We start from the raw sequence: 24,119 nt of genomic DNA on the forward strand, positions 1-24,119 counted from the left end.
TACCTCTGCTACAAGTACCCATGGAAGATCTTCCCAGTCCCATCCCAAGCTCCGACCCAGCCACCTCGCCGCCTAGCACAGCACCAGCACCGTGCCGGCCGGATTCCAAGAGCGGCAGGCAGCACTTCTCTTCTCCGAGATGGCAGTTGACCGCGCCGACAAGGAGAATCTGCCGCCTGCGACCGCCGCCGTCGCCCGTCCTCATGGCATGGCCGTCAAGAGCTGCAAGCTGAAGCGGCTCGTGAGGGCGCGGAGGCGGGTGCCGCTCAGGGACATCACCAACCTCTTCGTTGCTGAGTCCGCGGTCGCCGAGTGGCAGCAGGCCCTGCTCCAGCGGCCGCACGAGGCGTCGGCAGCGGCGCCGGCGGAGCTGGCCGTGAAGAACGGGCCTGCCGGCTGTGCGCTACTGAAGCCTGGCAGATACTTGCTCCGGAAGGACTTTAGATAGCTACCTATTGTACATGGATTATACTGCACTTCTCATCTCATTGTCCAATTATTCATTGGACAAGAATTGGTTGGATTGATTATAGGAAATGAGCTGCTGAAAGAAAAGAAATACAGTAGACAAATATGTCAAATTGGATTCTTATCGATGAAAGGTGTCATTCTGAATCGGAATCTGGAGCTCTGCACTGACATATTTTGAGGAATCTGCTTCTCCCCTTCTGCCTTCTCTAGCTGACATTCAGAAAATATTGCCCATATCTTTCTCATGTCTTCTGTACGAAAATTTGATTGCTGCTGTCCAGCAGCGTTTTTCTCCTAGATTTGTCGTCATATTTTCCTTTTGACATGTTGTAAATGGTTAAAGATTGCATATATGGATTATACTTCTCATATCATTGAGCCAGACTCCTCCCGTGTTGCCCCTGAGCGGTGACCGAGGGGAACCCTAGCGCCGCCATGTCCTCGTCCCTCCCCCGACCTCTCCTCCTCGCCGCCGCCAGGGCGCGCCGCCGGGCAAAGCCCGGTCGGCGTCGGTGAAGGCGGGATCTCTTCTCCCTCGGCTCGCTGGATCTGGCGCGGGCGGATCACGACGGTGGTTGGCGGCGTGCTCGAGGCGGGGCGCGCCGGCGCGGGCTTGGGGGCGACGACAGTTTCTCCTGGTGTGCGCGGGAGTCCGCTCGGGGCGCGCAGCGGCGGCCCTCGGCAAGCGGCGGCGGGCGCTGGGCTCTCGGCGGCGCTCCAGCGTGTGCAGGCGGCGGCGGTCGCTGTGCGCGGTCGGCGGCTCCGTCTCTAACCCGGACGGCGGGGGGGATGGTGGCGGCCCGGCGTGGCCGACGATCTGGATGCAGTGGTGCCGGCGGCCCGCTGATCTGCCGGTGCTCCAGGGTTCTGCCTGGTGATGCTGGTGGTGGCAGCGGCCCGTGCACGAGAGTTGGATCCCTTCGAACTGATCTGGGTGAAAACTTGCCTTCGGCATCTGCTAAGGCCAGAGGTGGCGGCGCTATCTGCGTCGTTCCCTTCTTGAAGGTATCGCCGTGGAGAATTCAAGGCCACTCTCTGCTACCTCTGGGGAAAACCCTAGATCGGATGATCAGATGACGGCGGCACTCTGGTGTCATTTCTCCCTTGGGGGCGTCATTCTTGGAGGTACACACGTGATCGAGGGACCAAAGGACGGATTCTTTGGTGGAGCGGTGCTTCATCCTACACACTGATGGCGACGGATTTTGACGGCGCGGCGCAGTGCAGATTCGGAGTTCGCTATGGGAGGATGGACTCGCGCAGGAGGACGAGGCTGTCGGGCGTCGTGGTGGCGTCGATGGCAGAGAGATCTCACACGGTACATGCAACAGTACAACTCTGAAGATGGATTGGTGGCAGGTGGCTGCGGCGGCCTCATACCCGGCAGGCGTTCTGGTTGAGGAGTGTGCCGGACTGGTAGGTGCCCCATACTCGGCAGGCGTCCTGCTTGGGACCTCAGATCTTAGATGTTTAAGTTTGGGTGCGATGTCTGTTCGGTATTAGGCCCAGACTATCTGTGCCCCTTCATCAATTGGATAGGTGTAGCGACAGTTGTTACTTAGACGATAGCTTTAGTCCTGCTGTTGTATGGCTTTGTAAGGCTTTGTGAGAATAATTAATAAAGTGGTCGTATGCATCGCCCAGATGCAGATGCAGAGGCGGGAGGTCATCCTCCTTTTCAAAAAAAAACTTCTCATATCATTGTCCAATTGGGCAAGATTTGGTTGGATTGGTTATAGGAAATGAGCTGCCGAAAGAAAAGAAATAGAAAAATATATCAAATTGGATTCTTATCGATTAAACATGTGTCAGTCTGAATCGAAATCTGAAACCCTGCAGTACTAACATATTTTGAGAAATTATACTCAGACTCGAGATCTGCTTCTCTGCTTCCTAGCTGACATTCGCAAAATATTGCCTATATTTTCTCATGTCTTGCGTGTTAGAATTCGAATGCTACTACCAGCTTTGTGTTTTCCATCTAGATTTGTCATCATTTGGTCATCGTGTCATGTTGTGAATGGTGCTTTGGCATATGCACAAGCTTTGATTTAAACTAGATCAGGATCGCGCCCTGGCGCGAGGGTGCCGGTCAAAGCGTTTTGCCGAAGCACGTAATACTATGTTAGTAGGAAACCAGTATAGTATTTGCACTTATACAGAATCAAGCTCAGTGCGTTCATACGACCACGGAAGCGCGCCTTGGCGCGTGTTGCCCATCCAAGCGTCGTGACCCAGTGTGTATAAATCTTGTACATCCAGAGAAAATTACAACACTCGTGTATAAATCTTGTACATTCAAAGAAAATTACAACACTCTTTTAGGACTAATCACAAACAGTAGAGATATATACTAAAAACATGGTAAGCTGAGGATACTAAGTCAATAGGGTAATTAATTTTGCAAGCACATCACAAAATTTGTTTCAGAAAGCCAGATTGGCAGTGCCAGATAAGACAACTGGTTTGCATCAAGTTCAGTACAAAGCAAAAAGATTCAGAAACCATGCATCATCTACAACATAATATAATTAAAATAAATTTCTTTACCTATAGTCCATTTCCTTATTTATAAGAGATACACAGAGCAAATAGTCCCATATCTTCAGTTGCGCAACAAAATAAAAGAAGATTCATGTACATATCAAAATTAAGATTCTCCAAATACCATCTCTCAGTCATAAAATATATTCTTCAGTTGCACGCCAATAGTTGCCATTTCAGGATAATATCAAATCCAGTCTTCCACATACCCTTTGTCCAAGACCAAACGAAGTGCACAAATGGTGAGCGTTATAAGGAATTGTTCTTGGGTCTGTACAAAGCATACTAACCCCATTAAAATTATGTGCATGGAGGCGAGATGCAAGTACGATAATTAACCAACTCAACCGCGTTAATCCTCAAATTAAAATTCCAGAAAGAACTTGATCTTTAAATCTACTAAATCAATGCCACATCTTCTACATGGTTTCTCATCTACTGGTTGTGAGTAGAAAATAGAGCATTAAACCTAGACCCATCCTCTGATTATGTACGTGTCACGCCAGATTACTACACTTGGAACCTTTATATATATATGGGGATAGAATGGAGAGGGTAGGGAGGGAGCAGAGATGGAGGTACCTAGAGGCATTCCAGGAAATATTTTCCATGATATAGATCGGGATCGCGCCTTGACGCGGGGGTGCCGGTCAGAACGATGTGATCAAGAAGTAATGTATCCATAGTGGATGCCAAAATGAGATTCTTACCTCATTGATCTCTCCCTACTCCTCTTTGATTTTTGCAAGTCTTTTGATCAATCTACCTTTCTCTATCTCCACATGTATCCATAGTGGATGCCAAAATGAGATTCTTACCTTCCATTTCACTTGTAGTTTCCAATGCAATGATTTACCCTGCAGTCTAAATGAGAGGAGTAGAACTCAAAACTAAATTAGGTGCTTAAGGCTCCAAAAATGAAAGCAAGTCAATCCATCAACAATTGTACCAAGTGCAATCTACTTTACACAGAACTAAGTGACCTTAGGTAGTTGAAAATATATGTATCATCGACACACAGTGCTCCGACTAAAGCTCATACGGGCTATAGAGAAGTGGGATGAGCAAACCTTCAACATGTGCTCATTATATTCAAAGGTAAACAAAACTGATGTCTCATTGTGGTCAATTTACTTTATAGATGTACTCATTCATGTATGATGGACACTCAAGTTTTTTTTTTCTTAAAATGAGGTATACAGCTGTACAGACTGGATACTCGAGTTCCATGGTAATAAACATTCAGAGAAGGAATACACACCTAGAAAGAACAGTCCCAACAAAAATGAAATATTAGTTACTCTCATAAGTGGTAATGCACATTTTATTTTGAACATGCTCATATTCAGTGGAGAGGGAGGGAAAAAGCAGAGCAAAGAAAATTGGTCAAGCTGGATTGAAATCACATACAAGCAGTACTTATATTTCAACTAAGCACGAAAGGCATTCAACATACTGTAATATTGAAGAAAAAGTTTTCGTAGATAAAACAAATAATTGTTTGTGTCCAAAACCCATCTGGTACAAGAACATGAAAAATAGCAAGTGTTTTGGTATACTGAAGCATCAGCCAGAAGGCTATGACTAGTCAGTTCAGTCCAACAACAAATCTAAGTTTCTGTTCTTTCCAGCCAATCACAAGCATCCAAATATATGTGTACCAACATAGTCTAGTATCTTAATTAAACGGCACTCAAACAACGTATACAGATTTAGAGTACTCACAGATTTAACTCTTTATCAAAATGCTACATGGATTTATCAATCGATCCACAAGAAGGGTAGCTTTAGAATTTCCATATCTTATTTTGTTCTTCATACTAAATCCATTCAAGCTATTTATTTCGTACTATCGATCCAGTAGTCGTTGTAGGGAAACATATCTTACTCTTCGTTCTAAATCCATGTTGCATGATATCACTTGACAATAGACCTATTCTCAGAAGGCACAAACATTGCCAAGGAAAGAGAACAGTAAGCATTTAGAGCTACAGCAGACGTCATATTTCTTCAGTCCAAAAACAGCCAAAACTTTATAACCATGTTTAGCTATTTTTTCCTATCTAGAGATTTGGTTGTCGTTGTCAGTCCATATGTGTATGGATCAAACCGGCCTTTGTCTAATTTCTTCTGTCACCTAATTATACTACTAAATCTGACTTGAAACTGTTTGGACACCGAACCAATAGCGAGCGTAACCTGCAGTTTAATACAAGGGAAAACCTGAAAAGGCATTGTCGATGGTAATGGTTGCTGGTCTATCTCGGTCAGCTCTGGATGTATTCTGTTTTACAATTGGAACTATGATGATAGCGGATCTAGTACCTCGCCACCTCCTGGCCAGTACCAAACCAGGCCCTGTAAGCTAAGACGATGGAAAGAATAGAGATCAGGGAGTGGAGAGAGCCTTACTGGTGGGTGAGACAGCGATCCGGTGTAGAAGGAGGGGCAAGAGAGAACTGGCTGGCACGTCATGGTGGAGAGGCGGCCGGGCCTGGATGCATCTTTCCACCGGAGATCTCATCCACGGTGAGCCCATCATCGGCCGCTTGCGATGGACCTCCTTGACTTGCATGCCATTTGCAGACCGCCTCCATCAGCCGCTCCCTCGGCAGTATCTAAAGAAATGGATGCAAATTTGTTATGGAAACGTTAGATGATTGACATGAGGTGGTATTCACTTGCTGCTAGGAGGGCATCTCTAACATCTGCCCCTTCGGCCTAAAACACAAGGCAAATATGAGCAAACATGTAGTCTATGTAGATACCATAGTTACTTGCATAATTAGATCCATTTATCTAAAAATGTATAAAGCCACGAACAATGATATGTCTTGTCCACTTACAAAAAGGCTACTACGGTGCTTCTCACTAAGACATGGTCACCCTAGTGAGTCAATCACAGCTCTTGTCACTTGAAATAAAGACCATGAATCACAACGCGATTCAGGGTTAAGGTACTAAAACATTCACACTAATTTAGATAATACAAAAGAGTGAATGGATACCTTACGTGTACATATTCAAAGCACTCAACCAATCAGATACTTAAAAAATTTGTAGAAAGCAAATCATAACCACACTATATAAGAAGAAATTAAGCAGTCTTGTAAGCACACTCTCCGAAAATCAATGCTAGCGGTTTTAAATTCTGACATAACACACATGGATGGGGCATAGCTTGTGACACCGTAAGATATAACACACATGAAACTTATGTAAAATCTACTGACAAACTAAGCAACATGAGCTTTGCAACAAAAGAAAGGCAAAGTCACTGAAATGTGAGTATCTGAACATGCATATATACCTTCATGACGCGAAGCACTCGTGACACAAGCTGCTTGAGCAGCTTCTGCTTTGCCTCGTTGCAGTACATCAGCCCGACGGTCTTCACATAGATCTCTGCACCGTCGCAATCATGGATCTCCATGCATGGCACCAGAGAGCCACCATGGCCATTGTCGCCGTTAGAGAGCTTCTCGGCGAAGAAAGCGATGCTTCAACAGAGAACGTTCCTATGCACACTCATCCTGACAGCAATCCTTTCCTTGCCATACAGATACAACATCACCGTCAGATCACTCGTCTCATGCTACCCATACCCAAAATTATATTTGCTGCTTCATATACTCTAATTTCTGAAATGTAAAAGCATAAACTAAAGTGGAAAGCAGCAAGGTAAAGTAGTAGATTAGTATATTTGCAGGTGACTATTTCCTTATATCATATCATAGAAAATTAATTAAGAATTTCAATATAAAAGTATAAATTTTTACAGAAGTAGGAGGGTGGATTATCTATAGCACATATGAAACCAATACCAGTTTAGGCACAAGTTTCAGGTAAGCATGATACTAAGAAAGTGAAAAAAAACAGACCGCCATCATGAGTAAGGTCCATCTCGGGACTCAGAAAATATAATGCAATTTTTGTAGCTCAAACATATACACATAGATTTTTTTTTTTCTCGAATACGCACGAGTGTGCGTATCATTTTATAAAGAAGAAGGGGAAAAGACTCCCATCTACATAGGTACATAATATTTACATGCCTCGGGCATCCACCTCCATATGGGGTAACTACATGTTCGACTACTCACCCAAACGCCACCTTGCGAGCCCCGCAAACACTCCATCCAAATCCCCTTTCAAGAGCCCTGCTTGCCTCCATGCACGCCCTTCCCGCTCGATCCGTCCGAGTACTTGTGCTGTGGAGGGGCTTGCGCCATTGAAGACGATGTCGTTCCTGTGCTTCCAAATCACCCACATGCCCAGCAAGCATAAGGCTCGTGTGGTCCGCCGTTGGTCTCGTCGTTGTTCCTGCCTTAAGCACCATGAGGCGAGGCTATCGTCATTGCCAGGCTCCAACTCCGGCTGGTTTGTGGTTACGCTCATCCAATGCCACACTTCTTTCGAAAAGGCACAATTCACCATGAGATGATTCATAGTTTCCTCTTGTTGATCGCAGAAAGGGCACACGTCCTGGTGCGGCAGCCCGCGCTTGGCAAGTCTGTCGGAGGTCCAACACCGATTCTTGAGTGCAAGCCATGCAAAGAAACGGGCATGTCAGAGGTGCTCTCGATCCCCAAGTGAATGCAGCCATAGGCGCCACCTCAAGCCCCGCAAACCTTGCCGCGTACGCTGAACGCACAGAGAACGCGCCATCCTTCTCCCATGCCCAGCTAACCGAGTCCGGCGTGTCTGGATCCAACTGGACCGCCTCTACTCTTGACCAAAGTCACAGAAATTGCTGTAACGCTGCCTCAGTAATGTCGGGCCCAATGTCTCCTGCCCATGCTGCATCCTTCACGGCTGCCTCAACTGTGCGCGTCCGCCTTATCCATTTGGGAACCCTGTCATATATCAGCGGTGCGAGTTCATAGATGCGGAATCCTTGCAGCCAGCGATCCTCCCAAAATAGCGTATCCTTCCCGTTGCCGACCACAGCTCGCGCCGCTGCGTGGAACACTGCCATCGAGTCCTTAGGCACTGAAATGGATAATCCTGACCATGGCCTCAGCTTGTCTGTCCTTTGAAGCCACGGCCACCTCGCTTGCAAGGCTATGTTGAGCCAACGTAGGTTTGGAATGCCTAAGCCGCCAGCCCACTTCGGCCGGCAAACCATGTCCCAAGCCACTGAGCAGTTCCCTCCATTGGCCTCCTTCTTGCCACACCACAGAAAGCCTCGGCAGATACGCGCCATCGCTGATAAGGTCTTGGGTGGTATATCCAATGCGAGCATGGCATGGATAGGGACCGCACAGAGCACTGATGTTATTAGAATTAAGCGTCCACTCTTAGGCATTAGAGCTGCCCTCCAGCTTGGGAGGTAATTAGCCAGTTGGTCCACAAGGCCTTGGAGCTGCGCCGTTGATTGCTTGCGGATTGTAAGCGGAAGCCCCAAATACTTGCAAGGGAAAGTCCCACTCGAGCAGCCAAGCAGATTGCAGACCTCATTGAGGCTCTCCTGAGTGCATCGAATGCCCATTGCTGCGCTCTTCGCCAGGTTCACCCAAAGCCCAGACGCATGTCCAAACTCGTCCAAGATTGCTCTACACATCCTGGACTCCAGCTCCAACGGCTTGAAGAACACCATCACATCATCCGCAAACATGGAGACCCTTTGATGTGCGCTGGAACGGGCCAGCGGTGCTAGCAATCCTTTTTCCGCGGCCAGCTTGAAGAGACGATGAAGGGGTTCCATGCACAATATGAATACCATTGGGGACAGCGCAGCCCCTTGCCTTAGCCCTTTGCAAGCGTAGATTGGTTTCCCAGGAATTCCATTGATCATGACACGCGTGGAGGAGGTAGCCAACAAGCCACACATCCAAGAAATCCATCTCCTCCCGAAGCCCAAGCGTGTCAAAACCTCGATGATGAACGGCCACTGAATGGAGTCAAACGCCTTCGATATGTCAAGCTTGAGCATAATAGTTGGCACTTTGAGTGCGTGTAGGCGCCTTGCCGTAGCTTGAACTAGCATGAAGTTATCATGCAAGGATCGGCCGCGGACAAAAGCACTCTGATGATGACCAACCAAATTCGGTAGCTCCGCCGCCAATCTTATTGCTAGCACTTTCTCAAAGATCTTGACCGCTCCATGCAATAGACTCACCGGTCGGAAATCACTAATATCCACAGCCCCATCTCGCTTAGGCAGCAGCGATACAATCGCCTTGTTGATGCATTGCATTCCACGCATGTCTCCACGAAAAAAGTCACCAAATGCTCGCATGAAGTCCCATTTGATTATATTCCAACAAGTCGCGAAGAACCGGCCTGTGAACCCATCAGGGCCTGGCGACTTGTCCAAAGGCATGGACTTGACTGCCTGCTCCACCTCCTCCATCGTGAACGGGACCTCAAGGTGCAACAAGTCCCTGGATGGCAAGTCCAGCATGTCCAAGTTGATGGTGTGATGCCTCGCCGGTGAAGACCCAAACACAGATGTATAGTAGTCGTCCACCATCCCAGCAACACTCTCCTGCCCTGTGAATATCTCCCCATTATGCTGCATGGTTGTGATCATGTTTTTTCGTTGCCGATGCCGCGCATGCCGATGGAAAAACTCTGTGTTGGCGTCCCCCTCTCGTAAGTGCAGCAGGCGGGAGCGTTGCCTCGCGATCGTCCGCTCAAGGGAGCTTAGTCCCAAAAGCTTCTTCTTGAGCAGCTTCCGAAGACCATGCTCTTGGTCCGTGAGGGCTCTTGAATCCGCAGCCATATCAAGCCGGAGGATGACCTCCATGGCTAGTGCCACCTGAAGGCGAACATTGCCGATCCATCGGTCGCTCCACCGCTGCAAAGCCTTGGCCGTCGCTCGTAGTTTAGCATCCAGCACTACGAACGCATTCCCAACGGGCAGGACAGATTGCCACGCCTCAGCCACCACTTCCTGGAAGCCATCGGCCTTTGGCCAAAACGACTCGAACCTGAACCTGCGGCCCACCTGAAACTCCGCATCTAGGTCTAGAAGAAGCGGGCAGTGGTCCGAAATTGCTGAACCCAGCGCTGCCAGCAAGCTAGCCGGGAACTTGTCCTCCCACGAGTTTGTAACGAACACATGGTCCAGCTTCTCCAGGGTTGGGTCCCGCCTCTCATTGCTCCACGTGTATCTCCTCCCGTTTAGGTATAGCTCTTTAAGTTCTAGTCTATTCAAAATTGTCCGCAAGCGCGCCATCATTCGCCTGTTGATCGATGTGTTGTTCTTGTCTTCTGGATTCACAATCAAGTTGAAATCCCCAACCAGGGCCCAGGGCCCAGCATGTAAGTCCCGTACGTCCGCAATCTCCTGAAGGAATTGCACCTTCTCCGCATCTCCTTGCGGGCCGTAGACTCCTGTCAGCCACCACCTTGGATCACCACCATCGACCGGAGTCACAAGAGCTGTTAAGGTGTTATCAGTTGTGTGCGGGTTAGAGAGCGCGACCACAATCGGGTCCCATGCAATTAGCACCCCACCACGTGTTCCACTTGCCGACAAGTTATTTCCGAGGCAATGCCTGATGATTTCGCTTGTTACAACTTCCAACTTCGTCTCTTGAAGACATACAATGCTAGGATTTGCCGCCGTTGCCACTTGAAATATAGCATTCCGCCTGGCCGGAGAGTTGAGGCCACGCACGTTCCACACGAGTAGCTTCAGGGGTTGTGAAGCCATATGAAAAGACCCACGTCCCACGGCTCAAACCAACGACCTACTGCCCATCAGCCGCAACCACCATATCCTCCTGCAGCGGGAGAACCTCTGGTGTCCAGCCAAAGAGAGCCAGGATGGCGCTGATGTGGCTATCGGTGAGCGGCTTCTGGAATAGTTGTGCATATGCTTGCAGGGCTGCGTCCCCAATCACCTCGGCCTCATTCGCCAGGCATAGTCTACGGATAAGAACTGCTTGCTGCTTAGTGGCCTTGGACCCATGTGCCCTTCTCTTGGCAATGCGGACACTACGACGTGGGGTCGTGACGGGCGGCCGCTTCTGCCTAGGCCGCCTTGTCGTGACTGGCTGTTCGCGAGCAGATGGCTGAGCCAGGACCGGGGTCAGGGCCCGGCGCAGCTCGATGCACAGCATCTCAACCTGGGACCGAATGGATGGGGAGCGAGCTGTTTGCGTTCCTTGATGGCCACTGCCCCCATTTTGTGTCTGAGAGGCTGACTGGTAGCCACTCCAAATCCTGCATGCATGGGCGCATCCCATCAGCTTCCTGTAGCTGGGCCCTCCCATCCACTGAGCCATCCACCAGATTCTCCGAGCCATAGTTCGTATCTTCTCTATCCAGAACGTGCCCCTCCGCCGGTGGGCCCGAGCCTTCTCCACAAGCAGACACCGACCCCTGCATGACCAGATCCCACGAGCCAATCCGAACGGAAGGCGACCCAACCGGTCCCACATGGCCCAGCTCAAGCATGTCCCCTGCAGCTTCAGAGACATCGACAGGACTGCTCCTCGATTGGCCAACGGATTTGGGCGACCGGTCTCCCGAACGATCCCGAGGCGTCCTGCCACGGACAGACTGGCGAGAGGCGCATGACGACAACGGAGTGGATAGGAATCCCTCAGGGCCCGCCCCGCTTTGCGCAGAAAGCACCTGGCTCCCAAAACTCGAGACCGCCGCGTGGCCTTCCAGGAGAGGCCCAGGAACGCTTTTCGTAGCGACCGATCTGGGCCCTCCCTCTATCACTGCCATGCAGCTGGCACCCACGTCACATCCCGCGGACCGCTATTGACCGGGGTCCCCCACCACATGCACGGCGCGCTGCGTCGCCGGCGGCGCCGGTGTCGAGGCTGCGGACGAATCCGGCGAGGCCCGCGACTGGTGCGGCCGGCCACCACGCCTGGACCTGGAGCGGCCGCGCCTTGGGGAGCCACCCCTTCCACCGTCCGGAGCATCCTCCTCCGAGGGCGGCAATGGCGGCCCCGGCGCCGCAGACCTGGGCGCGAGCAGCGGCCCTTCCTGCACTATCTCCACCGGATACCACAGGGCATCCGCAACCCCATCCTCCTGACGGACAGCCCGACGACCCTGTTCCTCGACCACCAGGATGTGGCGCGGAGGGATCCGCGCGGGATCATCCGTGCGAAGCCATACCCGAAAGGCCGACATGTCATCCCGCCTCGCTGTGGAGTCCGCAACCTTGGCCACGATGCCAAGCCCCCAAAGCACTGCCTCCACCGTGCGACGCGTCCAGGCGTTTGCCGGAATGCCACGGAGCGCCAGGGGCACAAGGACCGGCATCGAGATGCCCGTGGCATGCGCCTGCCGGAGCCAGGGCCGCAGCGAGAGCGCGAACTGCGCCGTCGAGACTCTTCCGCCATTCACCAGCCTGTTCCGGGTCGGCACGTCCTTGCACAGCACCAAGAAATCCTCAGGGTAGAATCGCCGAATCGACATGTCCCCGGGGCCGAGCTGGAACTCCTCATGAATCGCTCTCGCCGCCTCTGCAAGATCCACCTCCGGCCGCGAGCCGATGACAGTGACGATCACCGCACGAGCCAGCTCCTCCTCCATGGCCCGAAGATCCTCCGCTGCCTCCAAGAAGCAGCAGTCAGTAGGCTCCTCCCAGGCCACAGCCACAGGCGACGCCGGAACGACCGGCACGAAGAACCGGGGCGCCGCCACACTTTCCACCGAGTCCGCAGCCACCACCTGGCTCCACGACCGCCCAAGACGCACCGCCCCAGCGGGCGGGGGGCCTGGCGGCAGAGGCGGCAAGGAGCCGAGCGGCGGACTCGGCGCACGCACCACGGGGGCGGGGGCGAGCCGCAGGGCACCAGGCGGCGGCGGGCCTGGGGGTGGCGGAGGCAGGGTCAAGTCGCGGCGGAGCGCCGGCGGCGGGCGCTTGGGCGGCGACCCCGGCGAAGAACTTCGAGGCCTGGTGCATCCCCTCGAGATGTGGTTGTTGCCGCCGCACCTGATGCAACGCGTGGGGCTCTGACACTCTGCCGAGATGTGGCCGTCGTCGCTGCCGCAATTGTAGCAGCAGCCAAACAGCACGGCGGGGAGCCGCGAATCCGGCCTTGGCCGGGCCGCGGGCAGGTTGCGCGTCCGCAGGCGCTGGCCCTGGCGACGCGGAGGGGAGCGCGGGCGGTCGGCCCTGCGGTGCCAGCTCTGCTTCGTCTGCCATGGCGCGGGCGCCTCCGCCGGGGAGCGGGACGGCCCAGCCATGCCCTGGACGATGGGGCCGTGAGCCGTGCCGAGGATCAGCGGGACAATGATGGACCGCAGCTGCGGCCGCGGCGGAGGACCGGGTGGGACGGGCGAGGGGGAGTCCGATGAGAACGAGCCCGAGAGGGAAACCCGGGAGGCCATGCGCGCGGAGGGTGGCCGCCGTCCCCGGAGTGGAGAGCGGCGCGGCGAGTGGCCGCCGGAGCCGGAGTGGCTACCGGCGCAGCGCGCGGGGGAGGGAGCGGAGAGGAGGGAGAGCGGATACACATAGAAATAAACACGAGTGAATCCTTCTGTAAAAGATCACAAGAAAACAAGAAAATGAACTCAATATGTTACAGATTAGAGTTATTTCTCAGTTCAGATAAAATAGAAAGAACCACTGATTGTTTACATACAGCAGAATTATGGCTCAGTTCAGATCAAAAAGAAATAGCCACCGATTGTTTCCATATAGCAGAATTATGGCCGATCCAAATTAGATTTATTTCTTTTAAACAAGAAAGGCTTGTGAAACACACACGTTGACAGCAAGAGTTCTATTTATTTATCTACCTATGCAAACCTACAATGAAATTATGGCTGAAACACGCCATGAAACTGGAGGTGTAGCGCATGTTTTATAAAAACGGTCGAGGTTCCCTAATCCTAGTAATGTGAGCTATGATAATTTTGTCACGGAGCCATGGTCGTATATAATGTTCACAAGAAGCATCCCCTCTGCGAAACCTACCTTTGGTGACAAAGCTATATAAACTATCTAATGGACAAAAATGAAGCTTTTGACAACCTGCATATAAATTTGCCCTACTATAATGTGATGAAGCTTTGAAACTGTACATATCAAGATTTTCACCATACCATTTATGACTTTGAAGAAAGATATAAAAACTGCACTCAACTCCTCCGCCCAAAGCTTCCTTGATAATAGACCAATACTTCAGAATAGAATAATATGAAGATCATACATGAGAACAGTGCAAATCGATCTTGCATGACCTCCTAAAGCTGTAAAAGCAACGGTGGCTTTTCTTCCGTGCAATATTATATCACAATCATGTACCTACGCCAAACAATCAAGAAACGGTTAAACATGTAGATCCACCAATGGTGGCACAATCGGTTGATTTTCAAGTAACACATACATGGCAGTAAAATTCAAGAAAAATGAACTATGCATTTTCCTCTGCAAACAATACAAATGTGCTCACTTAGAGAGAGCAGCCTAATAAAATAATTTTACCTAGCAACAAAGCCGTGAGGCAAATTAACAGGAAGCCCTCAGTGATGCATACAATAAACTGAACATCAAAGGATTGTGAAAGCAACCTTTGAAGCTGATTTTAAAAATCAAAGCGATACTGATTTGTACAGTAAACTGAACATCCAAGAGGGGATGATGGAGGATGCTGCAATTTTGGCCAAATTTAAGTTAAACCATTCAATTTTTTTTTGCACTTCATACTACCTGTATAGTTGCAAGGTGAATCCAACTCAGATTTGAGTGGTGTAGAGAGAGAGGAGGGGGAGTAGAAGGCAGCCACAAGTCATCCCAGCGCTGAATCTGGCCCGTCAAAGTGCTCAACATAGGGAGCAGCCAAGGCATGCCCTTGAACCAAGCAGCTACTCCATGGCCTCCCTGCACACGAGCAGAGATGAGATGAGACCTCACGCATGCACGCGTAGATCAAATGAGAAAGAAGAATAAGCAAAGGAGAGGGTACGATGGATGCACTCACGCATCAGACGCTCCTCTTGGAGGTCATCCTGCTCCATGGGGAGGGGGGAGGGGCTAGGGTTCTGGGTGATGGTTGAGATTGGACGCTCGGACCGCTCTAGCTTGTTGGGCCCATACCTTTGCAGATGCGCCGCTGCGTCCTCGGAGCTGAAGGATTTGAGTTCTGAAGACGGCGCTGGTGGCCGTGAGCACCGTGGCGAGCGAGGCCATCTGCGTGAGGCGCCGGACGGGGTCCTTGCTGGGGGTGAAGGGCAGCTTCCTGCTCTTCTTCTCGGACACCACCAGCGCGCTGGCGGCCTTCCGCTTCCTCTTCTTCCCCTCCGGCGGCTCAGCCGCCGCGAGACGACGGCACGCCGGCCTCGTCGCGCGCGGCCCCCATCTCTCTAGATGGGCGGCGTGAGGCTGGGGATGGGTGCCCGGGCGAGCGGCGGCGGCGGCGGCAAGGCAGGGAGGCGGGTGCGGGGTAGGGTTTGGAGAGAGAAAGAGATGGGGGGACGAATGAGAGCACGAACGAATGGGCCGCCGCCCTCCCCCACCCCATAGCCGCACGAGCCAACCGCCGCACGCCACGCACGACCCTGTCAGCAAAAAGACCAAAATAACCTCGGCGGGGGCAGGGTATTACGTGCGGTGGCACGAGATCTTTCCCCGCCGATGCGCGCGACGAGACAACCGGGCTATATCCAAGCCACGGTTGCTGACAACCGCGGCCCACCCGCAAGCGGACCCACACGTCAGAGACTTCAGACCGAAAAAACGGAGTAAAAACCAACGCGATGAGGCAGTAACTATTCATTCCAGCAGTGCCGAGCCCAGATCCAACGGCCTAGATTTCTTCAGATGTCGATCCAACGGACGAAAACGCATCAAGGGAACCGATCCAACGGCTGGGAACTCCAAATCACTGAGGAGCCGGGAGGTTCACTGGAATCCTTATTTCTCGATTGTTCTCTTATTTGAGTGACTTTCTGTTTTCAGATTTTAGAGTGTCTACCAGTTTGATGTGTCTAAATTGGAGCCAGTAGTTGCCAAGGTTTGTTAACATATTCCACTCTTCTGCAATTTCTGTATTGTTTTTTCTTCCACATTCCCCTGACAACCGGGCTCCAGCAAGAGAATGCAAGGATATCAAGATTGACCGAGTCTATATTGATTCTTGCACTGGTGGTAACACTGAAGACTTCTTTTGGTTTTTGCGAGTGAAGAGTGAAGACTGAAGACTTCATTGCTGCTGCAGTGGTGTTCTTAGCTTCGGTAAGAAGCTTCATTGAAGTGATTATTCCAATGGTTTTGTATATGCATTGTTTTTGTTAGTTTCTTAAGTTGTCTTCCCTCTACATATGTTATGACTGGTTTAGCCTACGGCCGTAAAAGGCCCACGGGGCAATCTTAGCCCACAAGTTATCTTAGGTTAATTCGTATGCAAGTTATCTAGGTTATAAATATATGTTGTAAGACTCTTTTTGAGATTAAGCAATAAGAATATTATTATTCGTGTTGCCTGGCTCAAAGAGGAGCCGGAACCCTAGCCGTCTCCAACCCTAGCCGCCACCGCCATCTCCCTCCAACGCGACGGCGCCCAGCCGCCGGCACGCCCGCTCATCACCTCGCCCCGCTACATCCTTTCCCTACAACCTCCGGAGCAGGTCCGATAAGACCCCTGGTTCTACCAATTTGGTATCCAGAGACTCGGGTTCGACCATGTCTTCTCCATCACCCACGCTGCCACTGCCCTCCGGCACCGGAGCTCCGATGCTGCCGGGGCCGAATGCCACCACCGGTGCCCCAACGCCGCCGGCGCCCATACAGCCGGCCCCAATGCCGCCGACCCCAATATGGCCGGCCCCAACGCCGTGGGCTCCCGTCTCCCCCGCGCCACCGCCGACAACCTCAGTATTCACGCCAGAGGAGATGACCAGCATCCTGCGGGACCTCGTGACGGCCGTCCAGGGCATCTCCCTGTACTTGGCCAGCCCGTACACCACCCCGCCGGCTGCGCCCCCTGCCTACAGCCACCTGGTGACGCACTGGCCGCTCCAGGCCACGTCTGGCCCGAGCGGACCACCCCTGCTGCCGTTCCAGGCGGGCTACATCAGCGGGCCTCCGCCGCTGCTGCACCTCCAGCAGTCCCCAGCCGCGGGCCAGCTCTGGCCGTCGTGGCCGCCGACTTCTACACCGGTTTCCGCCACGTCTGGCCGCTACCCACAGCAGACGCAACAGCCGCTGCAGCTCCAGCCGCCACCTCTGCCCAGCACCGGACTGTCATCCGCCGCTCCAACCGGCTGTCCATCAACCAGGTCCGGTTCCCGCCCTCTCCATCGCCAATACCAGCATGGGCGGCTGGGTCTTCTCCATCGCCGGTCTACACCGCGGCTTCCGAACAGCTGGCCCCGTCCCCATAGTTTGACGGGCCATCCGGCACCATAGGTCGCCACCCGGAGTACTCCGACCAGGCGCCATCGGCCGCCCTGCTCCGCTCCTCCGAGCTAGTTCGACACGGCGCTCCGGCGCAGACACCGCCGTGGTTCGCCAAAATCGACTTCGCCACCTATGACGGCACGGAGGACCCCCTCAACTGGCTCAACCAGTGTGACCAGTTCTTTCGCGGGCAGCACACCCTCGCATCGAAACGTACCTGGCTCACCTCCTACCACCTCCGCGGCGCGACACAGACATGGTATTACACCCTCGAGCAGGACGAGGGCGGCATGTCCCCTTGGGAGCGCTTCCGCGAGCTCTGCCTCCTTCGCTTTGGGCCCCCGGTCCGCGGAAGCCGCTTGGCGGAGCTCGGCCGTGTTCCCTTCACCTCCACGGTGCAGAACTTCTCCGACCGCTTCCAGGCCCTGGCGTGCCACACGTCGGGCGTGACGGCGCAGCAGCGAGCTGACCTCTTCGTCAGTGGACTTCCGGATCACATCCGCGTGGACGTGGAACTTCGGGGACCCCAGGATCTCCAGTCTGCCATGTACTACGCCCGCGCGTTCGAGCGCCGCACGGTGGCCATCCAGCAGGCATCACCGTCCCGGACCGCTGGGTCGCTACCCGGGCCAGATTCTGTGCAGGGGCGGCCTGCGCAGGCTTTCGCGGCACCCCTCGCCGCGACCACGGCGCGCCCGTTCCGCCGGCTCACCTCAGCCGAGCTACTCGAGTGTCGTCGCCAAGGGTTGTGCTTCAACTGCGACGAGCCCTACACGCTCGGCGATGCCTGCCCGTGACTCTTCTACCTGGAGGTTACAGGCTACATTCCGGAGGATGCCGTTGCCGCCGACCTGGCCGCCCCAGCTGTCGAGAAGGTGTTTGACGCTGGTTGATCATCTTGAGAAGTTCAGCAAGCGCTTCCCCACCTTACAACTTGAGGACGAGCTGTTTGTGCAGGCGGGGAGAAGTGTTATGACCGGTTTAGCCTACGGTCGTAAAAGGCCCACCGGGCAATCTTAGCCCACATGTTATCTTAGATTAATTCGTATGCAAGTTATCTAGGTTATAAATATATGCTGTAAGACTCTTTTTGAGATTAAGCAATAAGAATATTATTATTCCTGTTGCCCGGCTCCCAGAGGAGCCAGAACCCTAGCCGTCGCCGCCATCTCCCTCCAATGCGACGGTGCCCAGCCGCCGGCGCGCCCGCTCATCACCTCGCCCCGCTCCATCCTTCCCCTACAACCTCCGGAGCAGGTCCGGTAGGACCACTGGTTCTACCAACATACTATGAATTAACGGAGCAGTTGTTAAAATAGGAAGTGTTGTAGGTTCTCTGTAATTCACTCTATGCAAAAGCATCTTGGGCCATCCTATTCCTGTAGTTCTTTGTGCTCAATCCTAAATATGCATTTGGGACATATTGCAGTAGCTAAATCACACCAATCCATGGTTACTTGACTTACTACAAATTGTTTCCTTGATACAGGGCAAAAGGGTTAAGGTTCCTATTTTTCTTGTCCCCGCGACACAAAAGGTGATACTTTGTAATAAACTTATATGGATACAATTATCTTCCAGTTTGTTACTGAAAAGAATGTGGAATTATCTTCCCACTTTTCTTGTCCCTGCGACGCAAAGGGTTTCAGTTACCATACGGAATTGCTAGTCAAAGCCACTAGTTTGTTCTAGGTTGTCGTTCTCAGCCATAGTGAAAAAACATACTAGCTATAAAAAATGCTCCCTATTAGTTTCTGAAGCACATGAAAGCTAGATGCCCTTTTTGATGTGTTGAGACTTGAGAGGAACTTCCCTGGAAGAGGATGGGTCACAAGGAAGGGAAGATATACCTGGCTTCTCCCTACATCGTTGACGGAATATTTTGTTGGGGAACATTGCATAAAATAAAATTTTTCCTACGTTCACCAAGATCAATCTATGAGTTCATCTAGCAACGGGGAGAGGAGTGCATCTACATACCCTTGTAGATCGCGAGCAGAAGCGTTCAAGGGAACGGGGTTGAGGGAGTCGTACTCGTCGTGATCCAAATCACCGGAGATCCTAGCGCCGAACGGACGGCACCTCCGCGTTCAACACACGTACGGTCAGCGTGACGTCTCCTCCTTATTGATCCAACAAGGGGGAAGGAGAGGTTGATGAAGATCCAGCAGCACGACAGCGTGGTGGTGGATGCAGCAGGGATCCGGCAGGGCTTTGCCAAGCGTCTGCGGGAGGGAGAGGTGTAGCAAGGGGAAGGGAGGCGCCAGGTGTCAGGGTGCGGCTGCCCTTCCACCCTCCTCTTTATATAGGGACCCCAGGGGGGGCGCCGGCCCTAGGAGATGGGATCTCCTAGGGGGGCGGCAGCCAAGGGGGGAAACTTGCCCCCCAAGGCAAGTGGAGGCGCCCCCTCCCCTAGGGTTCCCAACCCTAGGCGCAGAGGGGGGCCAGGGGGGGCGCACCAGCCCACCAGGGGCTGGTTCCCCTCCCACTTCAGCCCATGGGGCCCTCCGGGATAGGTGGCCCCACCCGATGGACCCCCGGGACCTTTCCGGTGGTCCCGGTACAATACCGGTAACCTCCGAAACTTTCCTGATGGCCGAAACTCGACTTCCCATATATAATTCTTTACCTCCGGACCATTCCGGAACTCCTCGTGTCGTTCGGGATCTCATCCGGGACTCCGAACAACTTTCGGTTTGCTGCATACTAATATCTCTATAACCCTAGCGTCACCGAACCTTAAGTGTGTAGACCCTACGGTTTTGGGAGACATGCAGACATGACCGAGACGGATCTCCGGTCAATAACCAACAGCGGGATCTGGATACCCATGTTGGCTCCCACATGCTCCTCGATGATCTCATCAGATGAACCACGATGTCGAGGATTCAAGCAACCTCGTATACAATTCCCTTTGTCAATCGGTATGTTACTTGCCCAAGATTCGATCGTCGGTATCCCAATACCTCGTTCAATCTCGTTACCGGCAAGTCACTTTACTCGTACCGTAATGCATGATCCCGTGACCAGACACTTGGTTACTTTGAGCTCATTATGATGATGCATTACCGAGTGGGCCCAGAGATACCTCTCCGTCATACGGAGTGACAAATCCCAGTCTCGATCCGTGTCAACCCAACAGACAATTTCGGAGATACCCGTAGCATACCTTTATAGTCACCTAGTTACGTTGTGACGTTTGGTACACCCAAAGCACTCCTACGGTATCCGGGAGTTACACGATCTCATGGTCTAAGGAAAAGATACTTGACATTGGAAAAGCTCTAGCAAACGAACTACACGATCTTGTGCTATGCTTAGGATTGGGTCTTGTCTATCACATCATTCTCCTAATGATGTGATCCCGTTATCAATGACATCCAATGTCCATAGTCAGGAAACCATGACTCTCTGTTGATCAACGAGCTAGTCAACTAGAGGCTCACTAGGGACATGTTGTGGTCTATGTATTCACATGTGTATTACGATTTCCGGGTAATACAATTATAGCATGAATAAAAGACAATTATCATGAACAAGGAAATATAATAATAATCCTTTTATTATTGCCTCTAGGGCATATTTCCAACAGTCTCCCACTTGTACTAGAGTCAATAATCTAGTTACATTGTGATGAATTGAACACCCATAGAGTTCTGGTGTTGATCATGTTTTGCTCGCGGAAGAGGTTTAGTCAACGGATCTGCGACATTCAAATCTGTATGTACTTTGCAAATATCTATGTCTCCATCTTGAACATTTTCACGGATGGAGTTGAAACGACGCTTGATGTGCCTGGTCTTCTTGTGAAACCTGGGCTCCTTGGCAAGGGAAATAGCTCCAGTGTTGTCACAGAAGAGAGTGATCGGCCCCGACGCATTGGGTATGACTCCTAGGTCGGTGATGAACTCCTTCATCCATATTGCTTCATGCGCTGCCTCCGAGGCTGCCATGTACTCCGCTTCACATGTAGATCCCGCCATGACGCTCTGCTCGCAACTGCACCAGCTTACTGCTCCACGATTCGACATATACACGTATCCAGTTTGTGACTTAGAGTCATCTAGATCTGTGTTGAAGCTAGCATCGATGTAACCCTTTACGACGAGCTCTTCGTCACCTCCATAAACGAGAAACATGTCCTTTGTCCTTTTCAAGTACCTCAGGATATTCTTGACCGCTGTCTAGTGTTCCTTGCCGGTATTACTTTGGTACCTTCCTACCAAACTTACGGCAAGGTTTACATCAGGTCTGGTACACAGCATGGCATACATAATAGATCCTATGGCTGAGGCATAGGGGATGACACTCATCTCTTCTTTATCTTCTGCTGTGGTCGGGCATTGAGCCGAGCTCAATCTCACACCTTGTAATACAGGCAAGAACCCTTTCTTGGACTGATCCATATTGAACTTCTTCAATATCTTATCAAGGTATGTGCTTTGTGAAAGACCTATGAGGCATCTCGATCTATCCCTATAGATCTTGATGCCTAATATGTAAGCAGCTTCTCCAAGGTCCTTCATTGAAAAACACTTATTCAAGTAGGCCTTAATGTTGTCCAAAAGTTCTATATCATTTCCCATCAAAAGTATGTCATCTACATATAATATGAGAAATGCTACAGAGCTCCCACTCACTTTCTTGTAAACACAGGCTTCTCCATAAGTCTGCATAAACCCAAACGCTTTGATCATCTCATCAAAGCGAATGTTCCAACTCCAAGATGCTTGCACCAGCCCATAAATGGATCGCTGGAGCTTGCATACTTTGCTAGCATTCTTAGGATCGACAAAACCTTCCGGCTGCATCATATACAGCTCTTCCTTAAGATAGCCGTTAAGGAATGCCATTTTGATGTCCATCTGCCATATCACATAATCATAGTATGCGGCAATTGCTAACATGATTCGGGCGGATTTAAGCTTCGCTACGGGAGAGAAAGTCTCATCGTAGTCAACCCCTTGAACTTGCCGATAACCCTTAGCGACAAGTCGAGCTTTATAGATGGTAACATTACCATCCACGTCCGTCTTCTTCTTAAAGATCCATTTGTTTCCATCGCTCGCCGATCATCGGGCAAGTCTGTCAAAGTCCATACTTTGTTTTCATACATGGATTCTATCTCGGATTGCATGGCTTCAAGCCATTTGTTGGAATCTGGGCCCGCCATCGCTTCTTCATAGTTCGAAGGTTCACCGTTGTCTAACAACATGATTTCCAGGACAGGGTTGTCATACCACTCTAGTGTTGAACGTGTCCTTGTGGACCTACAAAGTTTAGTAGCAACTTGATCCGAAGTACCTTGATCATCATCATTAATTTCCTCTCCAGTCGGTGTAGGCACCACAGGAACATTTTCCTGAGCTGCACAACTTTCCGGTTCAAGAGGTAGTACTTCATCGAGTTCTACTTTCCTCCCACTTACTCCTTCCGAGAGAAACTCTTTTTCCAGAAAGGATCCGTTCTTGGAAACAAAGATCTTGCCTTCGGATCTAAGGTAGAAGGTATACCCAATGGTTTCCTTAGGGTATCCTATGAAGACGCATTTTTCCAACTTGGGTTCGAGCTTTTCAGGTTGAAGTTTCTTCACATAAGCATCGCATCCCCAAACTTTTAGAAACGACAGCTTAAGTTTCTTCCCAAACCATAATTCATATGGTGTCATCTCAAGGGATTTAGACGGAGCCCTATTTAAAGTGAATGTAGCTGTCTCTAGAGCGTATCCCCAAAATGATAGCGGTAAATCGGTAAGAGACATCATAGATCGCACCATATCCAATAGAGTGCGGTTACGATGTTCGGACACACCATTACGCTGAGGTGTTCCAGGCGGCATGAGTTTTGAAACGATTCCATATTTCCTTAAGTGCGTACCAAATTCATGACTTAAATATTCTCCTCCACGATCTGGTCGTAAGAACTTTATCTTTCGGTCACGTTGACTCTCTACCTCATTCTAAAATTCCTTGAACTTTTCAAAGGTCTTAGACTTGTGTTTCATCAAGTAGACATACCCATATCTACTTAAGTCATCAATGAGAGTGAGAACATAAAGATATCCTCCGCGAGCCTCAACGCTCATTGGACCGCACACATCAGTATGTATGATTTCCAATAAGTTAGTTGCTCGCTCCATAGTTCCGGAGAACAAAGTCTTGGTCATTTTGCCCATAAGGCATATTTCGCATGTGTCAAATGATTCATAATCGAGAGACTCTAAAAGTCCATCAGCATGGAGCTTCTTCATGCGCTTGATACCAATATGACCAAGGCGGCAGTGCCACAAGTATGTGGGATTATCGTTATCAACTTTACATCTTTTGGTATTCACACTATGAATATGTGTAACATCACGTTCGAGATTCATTAAGAATAAACCATTGACCATCGGGGCATGACCATAAAACATATCTCTCATATAAATAGAACAACCATTATTCTCAGATTTAAATGGGTAGCCATCTCGTATTAAACGAGATCCAGATACAATGTTCATGCTCAAACTTGGCACTAAATAACAATTATTGAGGTTTAAAACTAATCCCGTGGGTAAATGTAGAGGTAACGTGCCGACGGCAATCACATCGACCTTGGAACCATTCCCAACGCGCATCGTCACCTCGTCCTTCGCCAGTCTCCGCTTATTCCGCAGCTCCTGCTGTGAGTTACAAATATGAGCAACGGCACCGATATCAAATATCCAAGAGTTACTACGAGTACTGGTAAGGTACACATCAATTACATGTATATCACATATACCTTAGTGTTGCCGGCCTTC

The 24,119-nt window shown here is 51.0% G+C and overlaps 1 protein-coding gene across 4 annotated transcripts; it reads right to left on the reverse strand.

The window, feature by feature from the left end:
- Positions 1 to 2,076: 2,076 nt before the first annotated feature.
- LOC123135974 (formin-like protein 5) lies at positions 2,077 to 15,405 on the reverse strand. Of its 4 annotated transcripts, XR_006466413.1 has the most exons (5): positions 14,922 to 15,405; positions 14,651 to 14,821; positions 14,044 to 14,245; positions 6,326 to 6,565; positions 2,077 to 5,633 (listed from the first exon to the last, which is right to left on the reverse strand). XR_006466413.1 is itself a non-coding variant. In XM_044555250.1 (3 exons), exon 3 carries the CDS (start codon positions 13,324 to 13,326, stop codon positions 11,737 to 11,739), a length of 1,590 nt encoding a protein of 529 aa, XP_044411185.1. In that variant the 5' UTR covers positions 13,327 to 14,245; positions 14,651 to 14,821; positions 15,038 to 15,405; the 3' UTR covers positions 11,731 to 11,736. The 4 variants fall into 4 exon arrangements, 3 of the variants coding, with proteins under 3 accessions (XP_044411185.1, XP_044411183.1, XP_044411184.1); XM_044555250.1 differs by lacking the exons at positions 2,077 to 5,633; positions 6,326 to 6,565 and having other exon boundaries at positions 11,731 to 14,245; positions 15,038 to 15,405; XM_044555248.1 differs by lacking the exons at positions 2,077 to 5,633; positions 6,326 to 6,565 and having other exon boundaries at positions 11,731 to 14,245.
- Between the last annotated feature and the right edge of the window lie 8,714 nt (positions 15,406 to 24,119).

The sequence above is a fragment of the Triticum aestivum genome, chromosome 6B (genome assembly GCF_018294505.1).
Source record: "Triticum aestivum cultivar Chinese Spring chromosome 6B, IWGSC CS RefSeq v2.1, whole genome shotgun sequence".
NCBI classification, from domain to species: domain Eukaryota; kingdom Viridiplantae; phylum Streptophyta; class Magnoliopsida; order Poales; family Poaceae; genus Triticum; species Triticum aestivum.